Raw genomic sequence first — 27616 nt, forward strand, 5'->3', positions numbered from 1 at the left:
GATTTTTGTAATATGAGATAATTCTAGTTTTAATTAATAATATCACATTTTAATGCATAAATTTTCATGTAGCTAAGCTCTAGGAAAGATCACCATGTATTTTTACACATAAAGTACACTGATAGGTGAATATTACACCTAAAGCAACACTCAAAGGATAAAATAAAGGGCATCTTTAGAATTACAAAGTGTTTTGCTAAAAACAGAATGGCAAATTTTATGAGCCAAAGACTAGAATAACTTTGTTAAATCACACTACTGACACCAATTTAGATATAGGGATGCTCATCTATGTTTTCTCTCAATGCCGAGATCAAAAATTGAAAACATCAATAACCATGGAAATACTTACTCACTCAGGGGCTGTTCTAAACCACATTTGTATCCTCTATACTGTCATGTTATGAGCTTGGTGGAGTACCAATAGAAGCAGTAACACTGATTTGACCATTACATCAATCTGTGTACCAATCTAACACAAAACTTCCTGCAATCAGGAAAACCTGTGGATTAATCTACAGTTACTATCTTAACAAATAAGAAGTATTCAATTAATATTTCAATGTTGACTGGATTGTTATGAACACAATGCAGTTCCAACGTACTGTATATGCAAACTTGCTTCTTTGTTGTTTTATTTACTAAAAACCTAGTAGGACATATAATTTTTCTCTCTGCATTACACAGGTGCATTTAATATGCACAAAAGAAGTTAAAAATAAAAGTATTTAATTAATAATCTAGAAATGAAAAAATTATATGAAAAAATGATATGAACCATTCTCACTAATCATGACTGCTTTCAAAGTTCTGAAATTGTGTGTTCTGGATTTTCCAGAAGAAGGATTCTTTTTCTTGTCCTGTATATGCATGATTAACTCAGCCTTTCACCTGGGTCTGTCTTGTTTAATTGTTATGAAAAGAAGAAAGAATTCTATGACATTCACTAGCTTTTACAGTTAAAATTTCACTGATTGTGTTGTCAGTGATAACAAGTGTCCCTGGGACACAGTGGCCAGAATCGACTGCAGATCTATATACCTGTACTAGGTTTTGTTACCTTTAAACCTTTTTCCTTGCAACACAAGACTTTAATTAATTTGGAAAGCACCTTGCTTTCCATATAAAGTCATATAAAGTCTCCATGGAAACTTTTGTTCAATCCTTTGACCCATTTATGTAAGACAGTACAGGCTATCAACTGGCAGCATTTTTTAAAAATGCGTCTAATTAAAAAGGATCTTTGAAAGCTTGACTGAATGATCCAATTAGGATTCAAACTTACTCTATTACTTCCATGGTGTAATACTTCCACAGATCCTTATTTCTGTTTTCCTCTGTAGCCCATGGAAGACTTGCTAGTGTATTCCATATGGCAGGAGCCATCTCTGCCTACTTTTATTCTTGGGCTTCTTAGAAAGTTGTATTTATTAACAGCAGATGAACTCAGCTGGAATTCAGAAGGCTACAGGTGGCCAACTGCAGGTCTTAAGCACTACTTTAATATTTCAAAATACTGGCTTCCAAGTCACATCCCAAGGCTATACTGGAGCAGCAAAATAATCTGAACTCTCAGGAGCAAGTAAAATCACACCAACATGGCTCTGAAGGCTGGCATCATCAGAGAGTGCTAAGATCCAGTTACGTGCCTCTCATTCACAGTAAGAGCTGTGGGGAGCCTTTAATAGCTGCCCAAATCTCCGATGTGTGAAGATGAAGATTCTGGCATGTGGCTTGTGGGGTTGAGGAGGTCTGCCCATGTATGCTACATACACAGCATAAATTTCAACTACAGTGATTGTGATGGTTATTTAACATGTACTATAAAGCAATCTATTAGCAGTTACATTAGCTTTTTCCCCATAAAAGGAGACATCTTTATGTCAACTGCTGCAGGTTCTTTTGAGTTTGGTAGGGTGTGGGAACTCAGAAAACATTTTTAAACTCCCATAAACAGAAGAAATAATTATTATTGCTAGACACCCTATAGTTCTGGCAATGAAACACTAAATAATTTATTGTAAAACATATGGGGACAGGAAAAATCAAAGGCAAAATAAAGAGCGTTCCTTCTGTGCAGGGTCCTCAGACCTACACAGAATTATAAATTGAGACCTTGGAGGGCTGTGTTAAACGGGACTAACACTAAGTATGCAGGGCAGAAATGGATTTTCTTAGGTAGTTTCCACATAATGGGCTTGGTAGCTTTGAGAAATGCCTTTCCCTAACGGTCATCCTATTGATGTAGAGCCCAAAGACAATTTTTCTAATTAAGCAATAAATTATAGCTGTAGCAAAGCCTAGTAACTCACTATTAGTTCTGTGCAGAGCACTGAAACTTCAGATTGCTAAGGACTCAGCAAGCCTCTTACCGAACTTTACTCATTAATTCTTGCTTCTCCACCTAGTTTTTCTTAGGGCTCTGAGATCAAAACACTTCCCTCAGACCTCACAATGTCACTCAAAATGTAGGTGGTTTTGGCTTGCAGATTATAATTACCACAACAATTTTAACAGCTCCTTGCCTCTCCTACTCTTTCTTCATTTTCCCCCATGAAACTGAAAGAGCCTTATTACTGGTTTTGGGGGTTTTTTTTTGGTTTTTTTGGTTGTTTTTTTTTTTTTTTTTTTCTCTGTGGTGGTCTTCTTTAATTTGTATTTCTTTTAAATTCTGGGTTTTTTCCTTCTGAGGGACTGGAGAAAGGCACTGCTGATATGCTATCTTTGTGCTCAACAACTTGTAAAACATGACAATGTTTGATTCCTCACAGATCACTGGGAGGCAGCCAAAGGGCATATTCCAGATAATCAGGCTGGCAGCACATGCTACGTAAAGGTAAACCTGCTTCATGAGAGCCACAATATACCTTCAAATTGCTGCAACTGACAGAGGCAAGACCTAATACTTGGCTCTAGACCTTCCATTGAAGTGCCCCAGCAATCCTTCCTTCTGCAGTAAATGGGCTAGCAGAAAATTTTATAAAACTTCATTTTTTTTCCTTTGCATTGTAAGGGCTTCTGAGATGTCTGTATTTAAGGAAGAAGAGATCCCCTCCTAATAATACACTTAGCGATATCATCAGTGCAGGAAGGTTGATTGAAAGGTGAAAGGAACATCGGTTAAAATAGAAAACCATGGGGTTTTTCTCCTTGGGAAAACTTCTTGCTTTAATTCATGCAACTGGTTTGTAACTTGGGTAGAGGACTCCTGCCCTCATGATGAAAACACACTGCATAGCGACTAAAAGTCCTCCACATCCACAAAAATCTTTAGCTGTTTACAAGCTTCCCATGCTTCCAGCTTCAACAGTTTCTAAACAAGCTGAATAGAAAAATTACACCTTATACACAACAGTATTTCATGTCCAATTTGGCCACTTTCCATGACACAGGTTAGGCAGAAGCAGGTCATTTGCTAACACATCTTCAAGCTAGTGCACGGTCTTTATCGACTTCAACTTATTCACATCCACACATGTTTGTAGATGCAGAGGCCAGATTTGACATAGGCATGCCATTGATTTCTACGACATAACACGGTCACTTATTTTCTCTCTTTCCTATAAAGTATTGTATTTGTATTTTTCATAACATAAACAGCTTAGCCAAATGTTTTTTAGATGTTCAAATAAATTCAGATATTAATAATCCAGGTAGATTATAAGAATGGTTCTTTTCAGCCTAGAGAGTACTTCTGAAAAATGGGACACTCTCCATCCCACCTTCCCAAATGGTCCCCCCATGGCATTGTATATTTCCTGATCTCACACCAACAAACAGTCAGAAAAACCTGTGAAAATCCATTTTAGCTTTTACAATGCTAAATACATTTAAGAACTGAGGTATCATCACAGAATCCTTTTGCATTTTCCCTACTTCTAATTCACAAGCATTTTGTGTGAAATTGCATTAGTATTCAAGTTTCCATTAAAAATTGTAAAGGCTTTTAATCGTGAATTGCAAATAACTGACTTCCACTGTGTCACTGCTATAGTTATGGAATACCAGAAGATGAGACAAAATACCAGACAATTCTTTGGAAAAAACATTCTCATTCATTCTAAATTACACACAAATTTCAATAGGCATCTTATACAAAAGTAAGGTTTCCAAATCTGCAGTTCCACTTATTCTTTTTGCAAGAAGGTTGCACTCAATTGCATAGCTATTGACAGGAGATGTAATCACAGTTAAGGTGCAAGATTCTAGCCTGAATAAAAGTCAATACAGAAACTTTAAAAATGTATGTAGTAGTGTAATGGCTGGTTGTCCAAAATGAAAAATCTAGTCTTTCTTCCTTGAAGCCAAAATTTTCTGTGCTCAGTCTGTACCTTATCACTTCACTAAAGCATAAATTGCCTGACCTCAAAAGGCAGTATATGCTAACAAGTTTTTATTGCAGGGAGCACATCCCCTCTGAGAACACATGAAAAAAACAAATTCCCCAAACCAAATCTTAAACATAAAACACCAAGACTGGATAATAGCAAGCCTCTCTTGAAGAATTTGATTTGTGAATATCCATTCACTAAAGAGTATCAAAGAATACAGTCAGTCACTTATTCATTTCAGCTAGGTAATTTCCAGTGTACCAAAGAATGCATACAATTGACATTTCTGAGCACTAAAATATTGTGGCAAGAATTAAATCCAGCAGGCTTCACCAAGGACTCACTGGTGGATTAGAAGGAATTTCAGAAACCAGAGTAATCCTCTTCTATCACACAGTCCACCAGATATTTGAAAGCAATGAGCTATGGCCCCGTGCAATACTGCAATAGCATTTAAAGTAATTAAAGAACTATTGACAACAATCAGACTCATCTAAGATTCTTTATCTTTCTACATGTGATCCTTCCCTGGCAGAAGATTAATTGCTGAGGAAGACGTTGAGAACAGATGTAAAAATCTGTTTCTTGGTGAGGAGCTCTGCCAGATTACACAGCCTTTTACAGAAACACAAAGCTAAAAATAAATGCAAGAATAATACTTCTGTGTTCACAAAGTGCTGATTTCTAAAGAGCTTCTAGAACTCCCCCAGCAAATTATGAGAATCCTTGGTGAAGGGATTCCTGCAGTTTAAAGATTTCCTGTCATTTGGCAATAGTAGCTACAAAGCCAAGTATGATTCTTTTCACATAAAACAACTGAGACGAAAAGTACCCTCAATTTCCACAACACCCTGTTCCTGCAGACTGTTTTCTATTTCATCAAGCTGAAGATACTTCAAGAGATTCTGTATTCTGGTTCAACCATGCACTTCAAAGTAAGAGATGAAAGGGGAGAGGTGTACAATGATGAATTACTTCTCAAACTACATTTCTGCCCATCCTTTAAGTTTGCTATGATTTATAAAAATACAGCTTGGCATTCCAGGAAGAAAAATGTCTTCCCACCCTCCCCCGCTATCTAAAACATATATCTTCCATAAAACAGGCTCTGAGTGAAAATTATGACCAGCTGTAAGATTGTGCTTCTCTCTGCTACTGAGGGAACGTCTAACAGCAGTGAACTCAGTCACCGAGGGTCTAGGCTTTGCAGGATGTAGCTCAGCTGAGTTAGAATTGCTGTAACTCTCCCGTCTGGAAAGAAAACAAGCTTCTTCTGAACAGCCATGCAGAGCAATCTCAATCTACGCCATTCTAAAGGAATTTTCACCAATATGTACAGAATTAAATACCTATTATATTTTCAATAGCTGCCTAAGGGGTGCTTCGAGCAGGCAGACAAAAAATTAGGTTAAACAAGAAATCCAGACAGAGTTTTGCTAGTGGCAGAGGAAGAAAATTCTGCTATCAGTCTCCCGTTCTGCTGCAGATTGCTACAGACCTGGTGACAGGGCAGGTGAAAAAAAGGTCAACTGACCTGCATTTTCTGCCTTAGACTTCTGGTAACCAATTCTGAAATGTCAGAAGGTATTTTAAAAGTAAAAATTAATTTGTGCTGTCTCAAATGTGTGGTGACAACAAGAAATGACCCTTCAATTTTTATATTTAAATAACGTTTATGCCACCACTAGGAATCTGCTTTAAAGGCTGAAGCCAGCAATCAGAAAGCATTTGCATTAACCAACCAATAAAACACTTTCTGAATTGTGGTTTTTTTGTGATACAGTGGTACACAGTAATCTTCTTGGCTATGACACATTCAGCTACACAGCTCTTATTAAAAGCAAGGAGAAATTAGAAACCCAAAGTGCTGGAACAAAGAATTATTCCTGTGCCAAAGCACATATGCCTAAATTGGCTACCAGTGTGACCTCTAGTTTTAAATGGTCAGCTCACAAATTGAACATACTCCCCTCCATACTCATCTAGATGAGAGACGATTTCTAAGCATTATTTTTAAAGTCTTCCTCTGATTTCTGGATAAGAACATAATTTCAGTGATTTCTTTATGATCTGGAGGTAGAATTTTTACACAGACTCAGAAAGCCACAGCTGGTGGCAAGAAGAACAAGCTCATGTCAAAGCAGCTTTCAGAAACTGAGCATATGCAGAAGGCAAACATCTGAAATAGAGCCTTGATATGCCAGAGAACTACTATCACTTAACAAGTACCTGTCACAGGTACTGGAACAGCTGACTGCAGATATGTTTTGACCTGAAAGCATTTCCTAATGGCATTTGAGCCATCAGCTGGATCAACCAAGCCCCAAAGGCTCAAATACAAGGACTCCTGCCAGTATTCCTACAGAATGTCTCTTACTAGTTTTAAATAGACACACTTGATTCAAGCAATTCAGCCTATAGGCAATTGCGGAAAACATTCAAGTACTTGAAGGTATAGAGGAATAAAAATCAAAAGACTAACAATTCAGGATGTTATTGCAGAATGTTAAGTGTGTCCCTCTTTTATGCTGCAAAAGATGGAATTACTTTATCTGAACTACAATGAAACATGTAGAAATTAGAAAAGAATGCCCATTGTGCTAAAATGCAAAAAATTACAATTCGCTTAATAAACTGCTGGCACATTTGAAACTGAGTTTCATTATAATCCCCACTGAAGATTCTTTCAGGCACAGTTTCACCAATTTAGTACCTTTAATACAAATCATTCAAGTATTGTAGTGTTCCCTCACCAGAGCAGACATTTTCAAGCAGCATCTGAAATGCAGAAATTTTGACAGAGGAGGCAGATATTATATATCTGTGACATGGTGGAAGCACAGATATATACAGGATCCCAATGGGTGTGAGGTTTTAGCATTTAATGACCCTGCACTGCGCTTAACACTGGTACTAAAAGCAGAAAAATCTCTTCTGTGTACATTCATTCAGCTGAGGAGTATGCCTCATGATGGGGGATCCTTCCCTTGTGCTTTGCTCTGGAATACATCAGGAGATCAGCTCCCAGCACAGCCACCAGGCACTCCAGATCTGTCTTTTGTGGCTGTACCACTCCCCACATTGACACTTGTCAGTGTCCAGCTGCAGAAGGAGGTTTTCCCTTTAAACAAGGACAGGGCACTTATGCCATTAAAATGACTCCCTGTGAAAGCCAGCCAGCTCCCATAGCTCACCTTTGCAAACAGAGCCCTGAGCACCTTTCCATTAAGCCTGCTGACAGGGAAGCTGGAGGGCCTTAGCAACAAAGCAGCAGCAAATAAAAGCCCTGAGCACTGATCTGCTCAGCAGACACCAAAAAGGGCTGTAAAGCCCTCTGGGCTTGAAGGCAGAAATAGTAGCTGAGTTGTTGCCACTTCATCTTTTGATGCTCTCTCTCTAATCACCTCAGGAAACTCCTACTCCCCTAAGAATTCTCCAGCTCAAAATCACACTTTTTGGTTTTGTTGGTTTTTCTCTGGCAAATGAAAGACGCTTTGTAGGATTTTGGAAAAATCAAATGTATGTTTTAATGCATTCATTTTTCTGGAACCTTACTGATCTTTAAGATAGAAGCAATGATTTACTATGTATATTTTGGGGCTATTCCTTAAAGGAACAACCAAACACAAGCAACACTTTTGAAACAGTGAGCGGTATGCCAAATGCAAAAGTAGTTGTATTTTAATAATAAGTAATGTCAACACTACAGCTGTAATGGGAAGTTCCAGGAACATGGTTAAACTAAATTCTTCTTGGCTCAGAGCCATGCAAATATTTCTTTTCCACATTCCCATCAATTACAGAGGTACAGTAAGTGTTTTTGCTTAAGTGCACTATTACAGGGGACACAAATAAGCCGTTTTTCTTCCAGTGGTTTGAGCTAACATTTCTATAGTATCATATTACCCATTTGGCAGACTTGAAGCACACTTAGATTTTTACTTGTGTTGCATTAGTAAGCAACGCCATTTGAATCAGCTGAAAACAGGCAGTACAACTACATGTCCTATCCAGACTACACACATTATAGTGTCCAGAGAGTAGTTTTTACTTCAATACTGGTATAAGTATTCATGCTTGGGAAAGCAGAGAACAGTTAACAATAAACTGTTTATGTGCAAACAATAGCAGGCATGTACCATCAGAGAAGTGTTTTAATGAAAAATTACATTGTAGACCTCAGTTGCCATTTTAAATACACGTTTTAGACTGACAAATTTATACTTAGACTTTATTAGGACAATTAATAATCTTATTAATAAAGAAAAGCTAACCAGAGGTATGTACGCACTTTAAACGCTTTTCAGAGTGAAATAAATCACCCTCACAAGCACTGCCTTCCATCACTGACAAGGTCTATTAAAATGTGAAAAGATGTAGAATTGCAATGTATTCTCTGCGTACCACCTTAGTCTGCCTGTACCATGCATGCTTGTCTTCCCTTGAAGAAGCCCCAAACCAGAGTACCAGTGCATTACAATAAAAACAAAATTCCCTATTTTCTGAAACTTCCAGTTCCATGAGGAGTGCACAACAAAGACACATCAGAAACTGAGTTTCTACAACACTAGTGTAAAAAAAAAAGTCCTACGGAATCATTATCATTAAACATGAAAAAATATCAATGGAAACCATGTTTCCAAAATGGTTTTCCATCCAACCCTTCAGCTCATATGATCATCTTGGAAAAGAAATCAAGGTATTTCACCAAGAATTAAGTAAAACCTTATTTATATTCTGCCTGTTCTTACCCATCCTTTACACACAACTTTACTGGGAGTATCTGACCATACAAAAACAGCACCTAGCCAAATACACAGGTAGGGAGGTTAGGGAATACAGTTCCGTTCTCTTCAAGCCAAACTGGTAAACTCCAAGAACTGAAAACCCCGATGTTAAACATCAGGCTGCTACTGGCAGGAGGCTCCTGACCAGTGCAAAAATGACAGTGGGGGCAACTAAAGCAGTTAGAATTTGTTAAATGTGAAATTACTAACATGGTGATCCAGGAAGACAGCATGGTTTTATGGACAGCTTGATGCTGGATGGTAGAGAGGAACATATTTTCTTGAGTTAAATTTGATCTCAATTGCAGTATCAAAAACTGTAAAATTATCATATCTGTACATATTGCAGTTAGCACAAAAAGAGTTGAAATAGGTTTAAGCTCTCAAATGTCACTATAGTACATTGCTTTTTCACCGCAATTCTGTTAGGTTTTATTTGCAATAATTTGCATGGTAGAACTATGGAGAGACCCTTATTTTACTATTACCTTTCACGTGGAAGGACAACTATCGCTCCAAACCCCTCCTGCACACCCAGCTGAAGAAATATTTACTCCATCTAAAGGGGAAAAAATTTACCCTTCAGTCACAGTGGCACAAACAACCCTGGCAGGGAAACAACTCATTTTTGAATAGTGAAGAACAGCAGCGCCACAAGAGCTCATAGTCCCTTTTAAAGTGACCTTTAAAGAAGTCCTTAGCTCCTACTCTAGACAGCTGGTCTAGACTACTTACAATACAACCATTATTTGGGTGCTGAAAGCACCAATCTAACCAGGCCACATAGGGTATTTCTGGCTCACTGTTCTTCTCCCCATTCTATGCCTAAGATTCGAGCAGCGCAAAAGCTCTGATCTTTACCATCAGTGCACAAAGAAAGTGGCTGTAACAGATTTTGACCCCTCTTTCTGAGACAGGAGCACAACAATATTTTCAGACAGAAGGACTACAATGTATTAGTCTTAACAAGAAGTGATGTTATGGGATCTCAGTGGTAGAACATCTTAGCCCCCTGGTTGTAGATGACAGGTGGAAAGCACATGGACTTACTGACAATTCTTTAATTAATCTTCTTAACTCCTTGTGCCCGTGCTTCTTTGCAATACTTTCTGGATCATCTCCATATTTATTGGCTATTTTGCAAGCCCATGTGGCCTCAGGACAACTGAGTAGAAATGCTGCAAGTTTCTTCAAGCCAAATCTGGCTGCACAGTGAAGCAGGGTAGGAAATTCTTCCAAATGGCTATCTGTATAATGGAAACAAAGTCTTAAGAAACAGAAGTTCTGCTTTTATAGAACACCTTCTTCTATAAACATCTTTTGATTATTAGTGCTGTGGAATCACAGTTAGCAAACTCCCAATATTGAACCAACAGCCAAAGAATTATTTTTTCAATTAACAGTTTTACAGTGCCTATACACATATCAGTACAGGAGCCTTTGGTGTAACTGAGAAATCTCATTTTTATCCTGACAGAGGAATTTCAAAGCACTTCAGTTCTACTGAGAAATAAGCTTTCTTGCAAAGGGCAGAAAATTCTACAGCCAAGACATGCTTTTGCTTAGGTAAATTATTTTTGAGTGGGACATTTTTACAGGTTTATGACACTATGTTTTGATATTAAAAATAATTTCTGAAAATTCAAAGGACTACCAGACACTTAGAAAAATTTTCTTATCCCTGTAATGAAAAATCAGAGAATTTAAAGATTAATTAGATAAAAGTGTTTAGGTTTATCAGAAATAACATGATGTTAATTTCTATCAAAACATATTTTTACATTGGAGAACTGGGACATTCTGCTTACCATTTCAGCATCTTCCTGTATTTTAACTCTGAGTGACCACAAGTTACATACAACAACCACCACCAAACAAGCAACAGCAAAGAAAAAGAGTTCAAGCATAAAAAATACTTCTCTCTGCATTTATACTCTACTTTCTGAATACTTGTGGTTGACTGTGTACCAACTGGTCTATAACTCAGCATGCAGTGTATCTCTTCTCCAAGCATGAACCCAACCTGCCCCAGGCACCATCAACTTTTTGCACCCTGAGGATCTTTCCTACCCAGTGCATGAAGGAATACTCCCCCTAGTTTGCTTTGAGCCTGGCTCCTGCTAGGGCTCAACTGCCAGTCCCTTATTCATCTTATTCTCCATCACTGCCATCCTTCTATTCAATTCCAGTGATTTACTCATTCCCATAATTTCTTTCTTGAAGGGCTCCAGCCTAGTTAATTGGGCTCTGTAGAGAACCAACTCCACCACACACACTGCTCTCCCCTCAACCATTTCCAGCTTTTCTGTAACTGGTTTAAGACGACAGGAGAAGAGCTGCACATGATATTCAACTTTGGGATGAGCCATGTAATTCACCCATTGCCATAATTACATCCTGTTTTGTTCTCCATTCCTTTTCTAATAATTCCTAGTATTTCATTAGCTTTTTGATCTGCTGCCTAGCAACAGGTTGATGTTCTCATGGAACTGTGTGGTTTGATTCCTCAGCACTAATAGCCTGCTCAAATCCTCTCATTTTGGATGATACCGCAGGACTGCTTTTCTTCACTTGCACTACCTTAGCTTTTACCTGTAATGAATATCATCTGACATTTTACTGCATAATTACTAAATCTCTCATTCCCTGCTCCCCACAGGCCTTTTTCCTTGCTACACCAAACACTTTGTAACACTAGCAAAAAGAGATTTATCCCAATTGCCTGTCACCTGGCTTTGGTCAGTTATCCAACCATACCCTGTCAGTTACTGACTTAACCAGGTTTGCTGACTCAAAAAAAACCCTACAAGAAATTCATAAAGCCAGGCTTCACATTACAGAAGACTTATTTTATTAACACTTTTATTAGTTTGTCCTGTGGAGATAAAACATTAACCTGCTTCTAGGTCACAGGGTCGCCTGAGAAACTGGATTTGGGCATCAACTTCTGGTTTGGTCACACCTCCTAGTACTAAACATGAAATATTGCATTGTTAGAAAGCCAGATATTCTACTTCAAAATTTCTTCAGAGCTCTTAAAGAATGCCAGTTAGTCCTGGTAATGTCTTTGTGTTCAACCTGCCTATTTTTGCAGTAACTTCATGGTCCGTTCAACTCCAGACAGTCTATTTCCATCTGTCTCCAGGGCTCATCCAGGGCTACAGCTTGGGAATTTGACACAGTTTTTTCTATCTTTCTTAAGTTTTATTTTATATCCCTGTCATCAGTTGTTCTACAAGTTAGCCAGCACATTTTCAGCCCATAGTGTGGTAGAAGAAGTTATGACTTGTTATGGAAATCTCTAAGCCGCCAGTGTTTAACAAACTTCCTAAGTTTTACATTCTTCTGCATAGTGAAATCTGGCTCATTTGTGTCCTTCCCCTGCCCACCCTTTTTGCTCCAGCAGGATCATAGTATGGGAGAGAGTAAAATCTCACCCCAATATTAAATATAATGATCAAGACCAGTTCTTGGAATAGGCATAGCTAAGTACTAACTGAGAAAAAAATGTTAGGATAATTTTGACTGCATTTTGGACAAAGAATATTCCAGCACTATCCCACTCCAATATTATTTTGACAGAAGGTATTTCAGTGGGCTACAATTTAATCAAAAGTACCATCAACAACCCTAAACTGATTTTTAAATAAATTTAGGGTTCCCTGACTTTTATTTCCACCAGGCAAAGAAAAATCTAATCAAGAAACTGTAAATACACAGCACCTGTGTAAATCAAGCCATGTGTTTTAGAAACCTTGGCAGGTTGAACTTCCATCAACAAGAGTATGTGTTGTAGTTTATACTCCCTTGTATTTGCAGTCTGCTTTAAAATCCTTTGGGCTACCATAGGCAATCTTAAAACTGCATAGCAGCTAAGGTTTTTGAGACAAGTACATGCTACACAACTTCTTTACTCAGTATTGCTCAACAATTTAATTAAAGTTCCACAAACTGGGTCTGATTCTGTCATTTGAAGAACTATCATTTTTAGCCCAGAGTATATGCATTTGACTTCTTACTTTTGTCTAGATTTTTCTAAATCTAAGAAAAAATAGGATTCTCTTTAAAAAAGTGTTCAAATCTGAGCTAATATTAAAAAAAACACCTCCACAAATCCTCAAACTGCTTTTCTTAGTACTTGTGGGCTTTGCTATCTGTTTTTTTTAGATAGCAAAAAAACAGATATCTAAAAAAATACAGTTATCTGTTTTTTTAGTCCAGCAATGCAATAGGTACTCAATAGTTTGCACCCTGTTAGGCAACACCAGAAGGTCAAATATAGTCAGTAAAAAGAGCCTTAACACAGGTCCAAATGACAATAACATGGTCCAAATTAACTTCCACTCATACTAATGAAATTAAAAAAAAAAGGTTACAAATCTGAAAGGCAATCAAGTCTATATTACCAATGCTATGATTTCTTCAACAATAGAAAGAGAGGAAGAGTAGGTGGTATTAATAAGCTGGCTCAGGCAGGTATATACCTGCCTAGAATGCATTTCTGCACTCAAAGTAACACAGAGCAGAGGTATTCTACAGTCCTTTCAGCTCCTTGCACTTCAGCTGTTTTTCCTGGTCGCCACTCAACTCCTCCCTAGCTGAGTTTGACACTCAGGCAGGGCTCCTATGCTTACATACTTTGAACATTACAGGAAACTACATCATTAACAAATGAAATACCTTAGCCAGCCATGGAGGATGGTAAAAAGAAAGAAATTTATAAACCAATTTCCTGAGACAAACTTTTTTTATATTGAAAAAAAAGAAGTTTCTTGTCTTTGTTTGCTTTGCAATTGCTTTTCTTTAAATTGGTTGTAGGATTCAGCTGGTTCTTAATCTGGATGGGACAAGATACGTCATACAGAGAGCCTTGTTTGCAATTTCATTTCAGATTTTTGTAATCAATTTCTTGATAGGATTACATTCAGGGTTCATTCACTTATCTCAGCACTGAGCCTTAAGTTTTCCTTGGCCCTGTTTTTTACAGCAACACTTCTACGTGGCATTGGATAAAGCTGTTTACTCTTTATGTATCTGTAATTATCACCACTGAGTGTAAATGACATAATGCTGAGCATGTATTTAAAATACTAAAAAATTGAAGAAAAACTAGATATCATCTCCAAGCCAAGTGTATAGCATGAAGAAGAGATACTCTGACTGCTTAGAAAATAAGTTGCAAAGGCAGGAAAACTTTAATAATAAGGCAGGAAAACTTTAATAAAAGCAACATTGGTGGTGTAGTGAGATCTTCTACATAAAATAAAAAAGGAAATGAATGGTTTATATGGACAGTTTTGGTCTCTTCTGCTCATGAACCTGAAGCCTGGTGGCACTGAGTTGTGACACAAGGCAAGAAGTCATTGTGAGGACCCACAGACGACTGAGCTTCACTAACTTCAGACAGTCTTCAATATTCTGATTTTCAGGCACTCAACCGGCAGCACCCTGCACTCACACAAAGTAGGATGCAATCTTCAAGGGCCAAACTTTCCCAGCCTTGCCGATGAGCCCTCCCTCAAAGCCCTGAACTACCTGAGGCTGCCTCAGTACAACTGTTGTCTTGGTAAATGCGATGCTGACAGTGGAGATGGCTGCTGTTGTTTCAGCAACCTCAGCAGCATTTCAGTGACCATTTCTGCATACTGCTGGTACCAGTAGTCACTCTCTGCTAATAATAATTAGCTAGTAACATAAGCTAATAGCTTTGCCTCCCATGCAGTGAAGGGAAAAAGATGTTCTTGGACTTGGCCTCTCAGAAATTCCTCCCCCAAATCCATATGTAATTATGGAATACAGAAAGGTTAATGACCTCAAAAGAGATGATTGAAGCTCCCTGGTCTTTGTGTTTTGCCTTCATTGTGAAAAGAGAGATCACTAATTGTTTGAATCCCTTCCAAGTCAGTAGGAAAATGTGAAGAACTACTCTCCTTCCAGCAGGTTCTACAGCAGAAATCAATGACAACTATGGGTACCACTGTCAAAATAACAGGTAAGAAAAGCCCACTACAAGATCTATTTGTGCTTGTTTTTTAAATTGTAACTGTTCTTTAATTGTCATTTCTCAAAATTGAGCTGAGCACTTAAGACAAACTAGATGTTCTGCTGTAAAGAAAATTCCATCATACCATGTTTAACCACTTCAAATAAGGTTTTGCATTATACACAGTAGGAAGAGGCTGTAATTAGTTGAAAGCTCATGTGCTTTAGGCAGAAAATACCATTCTTGAACTTGCAAGTTTGTCACATTGAATTGGTGAAAATTGCTGGAAATTTTGTTTGCTGTGAAACCGGAATAACTGGTACATTTCAGCTAACCATACAGAACTGAGCAAAAGCAGTAAGAGAGTAGTAGGGGTAAAGTAGCTTTTACTCATCATCAGTCCTTTAATGGAGAATGTTAACAGTGAAAAGCTGTGGCTTTTGGCACCTACACCAAAAACTAGTTAGCAGATGATCACAAGCTGGAAGGAAAGGTTAAAGGGAAAGTCCTCAAGTGTCACATTATTAAGTGCTTTAAGGTGGCTTCTTCAACTTTCAACTTACATTGATGCCAATGCTTGCTTTTAATTAAAGTTCTTTTTGACATACACAAGGTTAAGAGTGGGGTTTTTTGGTATGTTTTTGTCCTGTCATAGTCCTTTCTCTTCTCTGCAGAGAATTCTGCAAAACCTCAGCTATAAAACAGAGCATAAAATCTAATAATACTCTGTCATAGCATTGTCTTAGCCTGTGGGAATTTTCATAAAATTGAAGTAAGGAAACATAGCAGCCTACAGCGATATTTCTGCACATCTTGTAAGATATCCTTCTTTTATTTCTCCAATTATTGAAACAGGACATGGTTGTTTTTCTTAGCAATTTAAATAGCACCTGAGATGACTTCTACAGTGCCACTACCAGTACTTTCTCTCTCCCCCCATTATTCTGCCAGAAGCTAAAAACCCAGACTCTATTTCTTCTTTTGGGATAGATGTTTCAACTTGGAAAAAGGAGTTACAGAAATCAGGACAGAATTTGGTATGTTGCTAGCAGTTTTAGGTAACAAGAAGCACTGTTTTCTATAAAGCAAGTTCAGGACTTTTCATAAGTGCCAATAGTTGAGTTTAATTAGAGAAATAGCAATAGATCACTTGTAAAAAGGGAAACTTAATTAATAGTGGAAAATGAAGCAGGTTTTCCTCAAGTAAATTGTTATTTCTTGGACAGGAAACAATGCAACAAAAATTCCCAAATCTGAGGATTCTGAGAATCAGGGCTTTCCAAAAAGAAACATATTTCTCAATAAATATTTTGAAATATGACTTTGGATTTGTTGGTATGGTTTGACTGGATTCTATTATCAGAATATAAAGGAAGAATGTGCACACAATATACCTCAAAATCAGTTCAGTATGGAATGTACAATGTTTCAGACCGTATTTCCACCTTTAGTCATATTCTTTCACAAGAGATGACACCACCACTAAAAATCCCAGACAAGTCTTGGCTCTGTCTCCAGTTAAAGCTGTTTGTTAAACACAACATTTTCCAGTGGCTTCTATTCAGTCCATATTTAGCTTACTCATCTGTATCAGAGTTAACCTTTTGCACCTTTGCCACCTATCTTGACATTACCAGCCTAGACACTGACTGCTCACAAATACTGCATTGTCACACTAAAAAAATGTTGAACAGCCAATCTGGGCATGGGATTGGCACCTTAAAAATATGCAAGCAAGCATGCATCTCATGATAGTTTGATCTAAACAACTGTCTGTAGAGGAAAGCATCATACTGCATTTTAATTTCATTGCATCATATTCCTTTTGTATTTACTTTTACACTCCCAAGTTTTTAATCACACAGATCATACTTTGAGAAGTCAAACCATGCAATTCATTAGTTATCCAAAAAATTAATCTTAAGTTCTTCATTCTTTATTCATTTTGAGGTCATATTGAGATCTTTCAAGTGCAGCAATTTATCAGATGCACCCTGATGTGCAAGAATGTTCAAATAAAGCATCCACATAGAACAATACAGTTTCTCTTCCCTATACCTCACGCTGAAAGCTTGCACTCCCTCCCATCCACTACTGGACATGTCTAGTGGCTGTTTGGGATGCTTTTATGGGAGTCAAAGACACAGGTTTATATACCTTTCAGGCAGAAGAGGGATAAGAGGCTAAGCCTCCCACATTCTGAGTGCTTCCAGCACTGCAAACACATCTTTATTTCCATGAAGAATCTGGGCATCTAACACTGCACCTTCTTTTTGGGCCATGAATCAAACCAGTTCATTTTAAGGTCAATATCGGCTCAAGCAGCCAACTTACTCTTACACACAGGCTTTTTTTGATGCCATACCGGGTTGGTTAGCATTATTCTCAATATTCAAAAACACCACCTGATTTAATAGTTATTAGAGAAGTAAAAAATCTTTTGCTCATCAACTAATATTTCACATAGGGAAAGACTCTTGAATCAGTGTTATCCACCCCCATCCTGCAGTCTTGCACAGGAAAATGTCAAGGACAGGCACCTCATTTATTTGCTCCCACTAACTTTGATGTTTAAGCTCATTTTTATATTACAAGTTGAATCATGTTTATCTAATACAGAGGAGTGAATTGCATCAAGAAAAGGAAAGGAAACATGTTGGCAATCCCAGTAGTGCTACCTTCAGAACTTGCTTGTATTTGGTTATGAGAAGTGCTAGGTTCACTGATTGTACAGAGCTCATTTCTCTCTCAAAACCGTAGTTCAGCTACACAAAACAGAAGTCAAGCAGCATCCTGAACACATCTTTCTCAAGTATTTTAGAAGGAAAACACATTTTCTTGAGTAAGGTTTTTCCTCAAAAGTTTCCTAAAAATGCTGAGGTTTAATACACATTTGAAATAACATCATAATGATGCTTTCAAAACACAAGCTAAATAACCATACTCTTGGTTTACTGAAAACCAGTTTGAATCCCTAGCAAGTGGCTTATGAATCAAACCAGGACCCTCCATTTAGTACTAAGAGCAGCTTCTGTTGATGCATGACTGAATTGTCCATATAATGTATCTACTTTATAGAGAAATCCTATTTTAAACTCACTGGGATGCCTTCTTTTAAAAATTAAAAATAACAAAATTATCTTTTTGCCAGAAGTAAAGAAAACCATTAAGTGCATAGGTACTAAAAGTGACTGGAGAAGTTTAATGCTGTTATAAGATCAAAAGCCATCCATTCTTTTCAGATACAGAAAACTCTTTCCCATGGATTTCCCCCATACTTGGAAAAAGTGCAGTTTAAACTGCATTGCAGAAGAGCAATTAGTAAAAAACATATAATGTACAGGCATTTCCACTTGACTCTTATTGCCCATTTTCTCTGTAAGCATGAATTTGCTCAGCTGCAAAGCTGTCAATTTGCAGTTAATCCAGAGAAGTATAAATACAAAGTACTGAGTCACAAAGTAATGATTTACAGAATTATTTCTCCCATTTTTTCTGCTTATGTTGCCTTTATTGTGGATTTTTCCATTTCACTAGAGGCTTTCAATACTTAAGGATTGTCTTATTAACATTTATAAGTAATAACCACAGCATCAGTAATAAAAATCAATACATAAAACAAGTGACTCACTAGCTTGGTGATGGTGCTCCTCTTCATTTTGGAATGGGCTGAATTCATAAGTAGATATTTTGCTTTTAAATAATGAAGTCAGAACATTGTCTACCTTCTCTACAGAAGAAAATTTCAATGCCTGTTTAAAAGAAAGAAAAAAACAGAAAAAAATTAGTGCATTTGTTGCATATGTAATTTTAACTTTATTGTCAGTATGCTGGTGAATCAAATTACTCAAAACAGTATTATGGCAAAATCTCTTTCAGTAAGAGAAGCACAGTTTTTGAAAACTATAGAAGCGATATTTTAATACAAAAGAATTATGACAACATGATCCAACTGTATGTAAACATGCATTATAACATATGAAGTTCAGACATGACTTAAAAACTTCTGGATGAAGAGTAAGGACAGGAAGATCTAGGTTGTACTACAGCAGTAATTCAAGGTGAGTTAAAGATTATAGTTGCGCTCTGTTACCCAAAACTTTTATATTGAGGTTGCGGACTTGTCTAGGCAGGAAACAGCTTCAGTTTCATCAGCCAAGACATAACCTTGTTGCCAGAACAAGAAACTGATATCAACCAGATAGATCAGCTTCCTACTAAACACACAGTGTTTGGACAAGGGAAATCTGCACTGACTGTCAGATTTTGGAGTGCCTCTTTCTGGACAGAAAGTCGAGATCTATGCCTAACAACTTCCAAGGTAGCCAGAATAAAACATTTCTTTGCCTGGCCTGACAAGAGCAGCCTGACTACAGAGATTTGAAGAGTAAGGACATTTTATACCAAGCACTACAGCTGTGTACTCCAGTCTGTGCTGCACCGGGCACCAAAAAGAGCTCAGCCACAGCAAAGAGCTCAGGGAGAGTTGCTTTACTCTGCTCAGGGTCAGTAGCCCTATGTTAAAGTTTGCTTTCCCACAGCTGGACTGTCTCTGGTCAGGATGATTCTGAGATGGCTAAAATGGAACATCTTCAGACATGCTTAGCATATGAATTTAAAGAGAAAGTCCATGACTGACATGCTGAGGAGAAAATGACAGGGAGGTGTACTGATAAAACATGAAGTTTAATTCCCAGGGCTGTTAAAAGGGAATAAGAAAAGTAACTATGGCATGATCAGAAAATGTGGAATGCAGAGGCAGGATATAATTTTCATCCAACTCCTACCAAGAATTAGAAAATACATTTATGCAGGTAGGAAGCTAACAATATGATTGTTTATTTCTCCCATAATTAACTCTGGCCTTTCTAATATTAAGATACGTAAAAAACATTGCATTTCTTTTCATAATTCACTTTTCAACACTACATCCTCATATGTATTCATAATTATTGAATTAAAAATACTAACAGTCTTCAATACAGAAAGGAATAAGCATTAAGGAAAGACTCCACCTAGGAAAAAAGAATAAAAATCTATCCTGAGCACAAGATTTACTGTGCAAATTCAGAAAGCATATGCAAAACCTCCCAAAATATCTATAAAACCCCCAAACTACTAAGAACACTACATTTACATGTTATTAAGAGGAATAATATAAAAATTCAGTAAGGAAACCATACTATTCTCTCTCATCCCAAATAGGTCTTAGATACATTATCATTACACTGCCTTAACAGAGCTCAATCTAGAGTAGGACAAAAGCAAATAGCAACACAGGAACTAGCTCAGATGAGTGTGTATGACAGATCCTGTGTCATGAATAAAGAGGCTCAAAACCATCCAGTACCAATGAAGCAGCTGTGTAGTAGATACCCCACTATGCAGAGAATAAGAATTTAAGTGGGCTTCTAGGCAAACTAAGTTTGAACTAATACTTTTAACCTCCATTTAAAATGGCAGGGATACCCCCCTACACATTATGCTCTCTACCTAAACTTCTCTGCTCAAAAGAAAATCAACAAACAAACAAAGCTCTCCTCAACAATTCCTGCCTCTTATCTTGTGTCCTGAAATTCCAGAGGAGCAATTTCAGACAGAATCCATTTCAGACTGTACTGTATATCCAGGAGAAATAAGCACTACACAGTCTCTTTTCAGCAAACATTCTGGGACATCTTGCCTACAAATCTCTACTTTTTAATAGGAGCTGAGACCAAAACCCTTCCTCATCCCTTTTATTCAGTCAGAAACCTATGGAAGAAGTGCCTTAAGAATGCATAGCTCTTACTTCATACTCAGACAACCAAATTTACATAGAATAAAACAGTGTTTTACAACCTAAGGTAGAAACAAGCTCTTGAACAGAGAAGAGCTTCAGGAACTCACAGCAAAAATTCTCATACTTCAATAGGCCTTCTCTCCAATGACCAGCCTACCCACTTCTATGAATTGCAAGTCAGGAACAATCACTTCTTATACAAAATTATCAGTGAAATTTGCTTCAAGTTTCCCACCTCAACTTTTTGTTTTTCCTTTTACTCTTGGGATGTAAAATCTGAGGGCTTAAGCAAAGATTTAACAAGCTATGCTGTTAACTAAACTGAAATGGTGAGCTTTGTTGTGCTACTCTATAGCAAAGAAACAAAAGGAAAAAAAATATTAGCTATTAAAAAAAAATAGGCAGCTATGTCTTTTATCTCACATACAGGAGGGCCTGTTCCAGCATTTATGTGAAGACAGCAGCTAAAACAACAGGAAAACAGAAGTAGGAATAGGGCCACTCTGCACTATCCAGCTCCATATCATAAAAGGCCTCTCCACAAGAAACAATTTGGTTTAGAGACTGGTACTTTACTGCCCATTCCTGCCCCAGAGCACTCAGAGACTCAAAGTCTACTTAGATATTTTAACATACCCTACACAGATCTCTATAGGCCCAAGAAATCTTCCCAAGAAATCTCACCAACATTACAAACCAACAGAAGCAGAACTGCATTTAAACTTGAAGTCAGGCACCCTGCAAGAGAACTCTGAGCCACTCAGGAGTTTAGAAAGCCCACCTTTTGTCCAAATAAAGATTTACAACAGTAGAGAAAATACACAACACTGTTAGTTTCTCTCTATGTCCTTGCAGCCCCCCAGAACTAAGCTAGTGACTTTGCAGACAATTCTTCCCACACTCTCTGAAGCAGAGCCAACTATTCTCTGCTCCAGTCCTGGAAATCCTTCCAGAAGCCTCACTGCTTGTCCCAGGACCACCTCTCCAGCATTGTCTCTATTCCCTCACCCTTTTCCAGAGCAACAGGACACAGCTGTGAACAGAAAAGCACCAAGTGCTGACCATCGCACCTGGGCCTCCAAAAGCATCCTTGAAAAAGGAGACCACCAAGCACATATTTTGCTACTTTTGTGAATGAGATTACCTATGTTCTTTAATAACTGCTAACCAAGCCCTGAAAATGGGTGCCACTGAAACACAGCATCCACAGCCAGTAAATTAGCACATTCTACTGGCTTTGGCAGTACTAACAAGGTTACATTTACATAAAGATGAACTTCTCCATTAGTTCTTACATATCAGACACTACTTTATATGCACTTCCATATCTGGATTGCTTCTGCCAATGAGAACGGGCTAGGTTTAAAAACCAGTCAGGCATTTCTGACAATTTTAGCCAGTGACAGAATATGGAAAGCTTTTATACCTAGAGGAAAAGAAAGAAGCTTTTCAAAATAACAGCTGTTGATGTGGCTGAGAAGATTGAAATATTAAATACAGTATCTCTGGGAATCAGGTAGAGATGCATACAAAATACCACCACATAAATCATATAGCTATTTTACAAGTTTTCATAGAGAAGGCTGCAGTTTATTTTCATTCTTCTTTTCCAATATCAACTGCAACTGGAATCCTGTTTAATGACTATGATAAAAACATCATTTAAGCTACCAAGTATCTCACAATCATAGGAATATTATTCAACAAAGTTTGTCATAAAGACTTTCTCAATCTCTTTAGATATTCTGAGTCACTCAAGCTAACATTAATTTACCAACTTCAGTAACACAGATATGACCTTAGCTTCAGGGGTTTTTTTATTTTGAAACCAAATAAATCTATGCCAGGAAACCCCAACACTAAATAATTGAATCAATATTTCCATTTGGTAGAAAGTCTGAGAGAAAAATCAATACAGCATATAAATCCAGCAGAATGCTGAAATGATTAGCTGATGTAAAGTAAAACATGAAATATAAAAAAGTTTAATTATGAATTATAAAAACCTTAATATCACTCTGTACATTAGGTTACTGTAAGAACATAAACTCCCTAAGAGAGTTTCTTGAATGCAGAATTGTGAAAGTGAGAGAACCAGTAATAATTATCTTTAGCCAACTTTCACCCTCCTACAAATAGCAAATCATAGCAAATCCATTCAGCATTATGATTCAGTTATTATGATCCCAACTTTTCCTACTTCAACATTTCAGGGTTTTTCTTTCAAAACTCATGCAAAGAAACTAATTTAATTTTATTTATTTATTCAATTATATTTTAAATATTTATTTGGTTGTTTAAAATGTCTTGCTGATTTTGGTAAATGCTTTTTAAATTCAGAAAAAATTTGGAACTGAAAATTACAATCTATCAGATGCAGCAAAGAATTTTACCCAAAACCATGATTTGTAAAAATCTTAGATTATGTTTAATCTAAACCTTAGCTAATGCCAATCTTTATTTGCTCTCAAAAACCAGATCCATAAATGCACCATATTTTGTACCATATTTTGATAGTCTCCCACTGAGATCCACAAATTCATCACTAAAAGGAATGGATAGCTGTAATCCTTTTTGTTGGGTTTTGTTTCTTTGGCTTTACGGGGAACAAAGTGGAGTATTTCAAAGGAGCTGGAAAGGCTGGCAAGGCAATACAGAAAACGATGTAAGCATTTTACCAAAGCACCATTCCTCGGGTATGAACCAATGCAGCCATTTGCTTTCACCACCGAATTTTAATAAAGAGATACTTCTCAGATTGCAAGTATTTGTAAAAAACTTGAACTTTCCATTGATCACAGAGTCATATTGCTTTGATCAATAATTGCTGTAAGCTATTTTATTTTATATCAGTTTTGTTTTGCATTGTGTTTAATTGTTACTTTGCATAGATAAATGACTGTTGCCCCAGGATACTTTTGCAAACAAGTTGATAGTCTCAAAGGTTTTAATTATCCTGGTTAAACAGAAGTTACTACTACTGCTGCTACTTGATGGGAATTCTAATTAGTATCAAGTCTGTTTCGTTTTTCCTTTTGTGAACATATTTTAAAGATTAAGTTAAATTATATTCTGTAAATTGCATCTTTATGATGTAGCTTGTTGAAATTAAATCAGGAGCTCATTTAGAAAGTTTGCAGAAAAATTTTAGCTACCTAGATAGTTACTGTACCTCACTCTGAGGCCCAGCAGGTACCATTAAATGAGACACATAGGTATACTTACAGAGGAATTACCATTAGTATACTTTGCCACAGAGTAGCCATGACACTGTGTGGACTGTAGGGCTTACCCAATTAAAAACATTCTTTCAACATTAGTTTTTCAGTTACCAAAACAATGAAAAAAACAGCATTTAGCATCATCACCTCATTTAAACCCTTGCTTATTATTCAGAGGAGTAAAGGTGAGGAAATGTTAAACACATCTCATAGCCATAACACTACAGCTGTATCTCCTGGTGAGCACTACTGCTCTGCACAGAATTATTTCTGCATTCGAATATGATTTGAATTGCATGTGCTTTAATAAATATCAGTCATGCTGGTTAAACAAAGGGTCAAATTCCTGAATAACACAAATAACTGTGGAAATACCTTGTGTGTTGTAGGTGTCTAGGTTACCATGTCAATGATAAATTTTAAAATTATTATGGCACACTTCTTATGCATACAGGTTTAAATGAAACCTGTTAGAGGCTTACTTAGACATACTTCAAAATACAGGCTAAAAAATGATGGATACCATAAAGAATTTCAGAACACATTTGTTCTTTGAGCTGCACTATTTTTCTTGTGCAACAGCCTGTTTTCCTAGAACAGAACTAACTTGTATTTGAAAGGAACCTAGCCTCATCCTTAATAGAACACTAATAATGCAATACATCATATTTTATTAATCCTTTTGTTATGAGTGTAATGCCTTAGGTGGTGGGTAAGGTATATTTTTCACAGGAAAATGAGATTGTCTGCACTGGAAACACAATCTATTATTTTTGTTCTGGCTTTGCAATTACAATATAGACATCGTGCAAGGTCTGCTTGGGCTACCCACCATTCAACAAATGACACTCGAGATTTTGTGCTTTCTTAATATATGCTTTCTTCTCCTGTTATTTCTTATGTGCCACTGGGAAAGAACATGCTGCAGAGCACTGCAGTCTGCTGTGCTGATCTGAAACACAGTTCAAAACCCGATTTTTTTTCTCAATATGCGCAAAGAATCTGCATGGCAACCAGCAAATCACATGAATGAGAACTCAGCAGCTGTAAATGGACTCTACATGAACAGCAACCTACTCCTTCCCATACAAGCTATGCCAGAAAAATTTGGTTTGATGGTGAATGAATAATAACCCCCCAAACGTGGTTTAAGATTACTTGCTTCTATTGGTTTCAGAACATACAAAAAATATCACTATAAATGGAGAGGGATTGCACTAATATTTGTTCTTATTTTCAACCTTTGGAGTGCAGCATGTTGCTCATTGGGCATATACAGCACAAAGGATGTTTACATTACTCTCTAAACAAAAAAGAACATGTAAAATTTGTTTTCTTTTGCCTGACTTGCTTATAACCAGACATCTCAGAGGCAGGCTTCTTAATCCTGAGCCTACTACTGAGCTATTACAAATTACTTCAGTAATAAGGATTCGCAATCAAAAGATTTGATTTGTGCAATCAAAAGATTGCATACTATCTCTTGGCTCATTTAGGCACTTACAGTCTATTTTTCTTTAATTAAAATCTGAGAAGTCAACTTACCTGACAAGTGAAAGCTATTGGGTCAGCCACTTTCTTTAAAATGGCTTCAATTTCCTCTAGTGCAGTATAGTATTCAATCTGTGCTGTCCTCTTAATGACTCCCCCACAGTAGACATTTACATATACAGGGCCAGCAGGAAAATCTTACAAAAGAACAAATCAGAACACCAGATGAAAAAATTTTACAGTCCCAGACCAGAGATCTCAGGGAATGAGTAAAAAACCAGAGAATATCACAGAAAAACACAGAGTTGATGAACTGACAGGATTTGCATTTCACAGATGATTCAGTGTAGTCAGTTTTTTTATTCCGATCTTGCAGTCTAACATCAGAAAGCTGACAAAAGAAAATACCCATCTTTAAATCTGTACAAAGCAAAGCTATTGTATTGCTTCACATTAGAAAGGAGATGAAAACAGAATGCTTAAAATTTCCAACTGTCCTTTGATAGACTGATGACCTATAATCAGCTCCCTTATGCCTACATGTTAAGGAAAAGTGCATTTATCACAAGGAGAGCAATCGCTATTCATCTTATGAAACATTTTTCTTAATTGCAGTCAAGATTCTCAAAATTGTATTTGAGCTAGGCTGCAGAAATTGCAGTATAATTAATCCATTCCAGTTGTTTACCTTGCAAAAGCCAAGGAGAGAGGCACTTGTATTCTGTTACTTAAGCATGATTTGCTCTGTGTGCGCAGCACAAGCCTGCTTTATGAGCACATTTCCCAAGCCATTAGTGCTTGTTGTGCCAGGCATTCTGCTGGGCCATACTAGCACAGTCTTCTTAAAATACTAACTCTGCCCACAATACAGTGAAAAAAGGGGCAATTCTGAAAATGGAGAAGAGGATTAGGGCCAGGGAAACTAGACTAATAGTACATCACATTAAATCACTTAAATGGAAACTGTCCAAATGTGGCCTTAAAAAAAAAAAAACAAACAAAAAAACCAACAAAACACAGCATTTCTCCTATAACATCAGATCAGGTGGACCTAAAACAGGATACTTCCAGATTTCCACTTTTCCAGGTTTTAAAACAGAATAAACACCAAACACAAATGATATATGAAACATAATTAAACTTAACTACAGGTCTCTGACAATTTATTCATATTTCATTAACTTTTTACATTTTATTTCTTCAACTACTGCAGAAACCTTTTTGTGATCAACAGTGATCTCACAAAAAAAATAAATTTGGAAGACTCTTTTAAGATCTGTGCCAGAAGAGTGCAGCTTTTGTTCTCTGAAATCCAGCTACAGATGGAAATTCCCTGCTTGTTTGATACTTTCCAGTCAGGTTTCTAAAAACAAACTCTGCACCATCACAATGATAAAGAACTCTCAGCCCACATGTGGCCATCATCTCAGGACAGTGTTCAGGATGAAGATCTCAGAATCAATTAGGTTGGAAAAGGCCTCCAAGATCATTGAGTTCAACTTCTGATGGACCACCAACCTGTCAACAAGACCACGGCACTTGTGCCACATGCAGTCATTTCTCAAACACCTCCAGGGATGTGACTCCTCCACCTCTCTGGGCAGCCTGTTTCAATGCTTAACAAATGTTTCCGTGAAGAAATTCTTCCTGATGTCCAACCTGAACCTCCTCTGGCACAGCTTGAGGCCATGTCCTCTTGCCCTGTCACTGACTGCCTGGGAGAAGAGATCAAATCCCACCTGGCACAGACTCCATTCAGGTAGGTTTTAGAGAGTCATCAGCCTTTTCTCCAGGCAGAACAATGCCAGCTCCTTCAGCTACTCCTCATGTGAGTTACTCTCTAGACCCTTCCCCAGCTCCACTGTCCTTCTCTGGACACAATCCAGCACTTCAGTGTCTTTCTCGAAGTGTGGGGCCCAGAACTGGACACAGCACTCAACTGGTACAGTCTCACCAGGGCCAAGTCACAGAAATCATCAGGTCACAGAATTACCAAAACATAGCTCCAAGAAGCCACAGTG

The 27616-nt window shown here is 37.4% G+C and overlaps 1 protein-coding gene across 1 annotated transcript in view; it reads right to left on the reverse strand.

Annotated features, from left to right (window-relative positions):
* Positions 1-27616, reverse strand: part of BANK1 (B cell scaffold protein with ankyrin repeats 1) — a 133308-nt gene that overhangs the window by 66566 nt on the left and 39126 nt on the right. The window contains exons 6-8 of the mRNA XM_038136043.1: positions 25650-25792; positions 18733-18853; positions 10169-10365 (exon numbers count right to left, since the gene is read on the reverse strand). Coding sequence (XP_037991971.1) covers positions 10169-10365; positions 18733-18853; positions 25650-25792 — 461 coding nt within the window. The remainder of the gene's footprint in view (positions 1-10168; positions 10366-18732; positions 18854-25649; positions 25793-27616) is intronic.

Source organism: Motacilla alba, chromosome 4 (genome assembly GCF_015832195.1).
Source record: "Motacilla alba alba isolate MOTALB_02 chromosome 4, Motacilla_alba_V1.0_pri, whole genome shotgun sequence".
Classification (NCBI taxonomy): domain Eukaryota; kingdom Metazoa; phylum Chordata; class Aves; order Passeriformes; family Motacillidae; genus Motacilla; species Motacilla alba.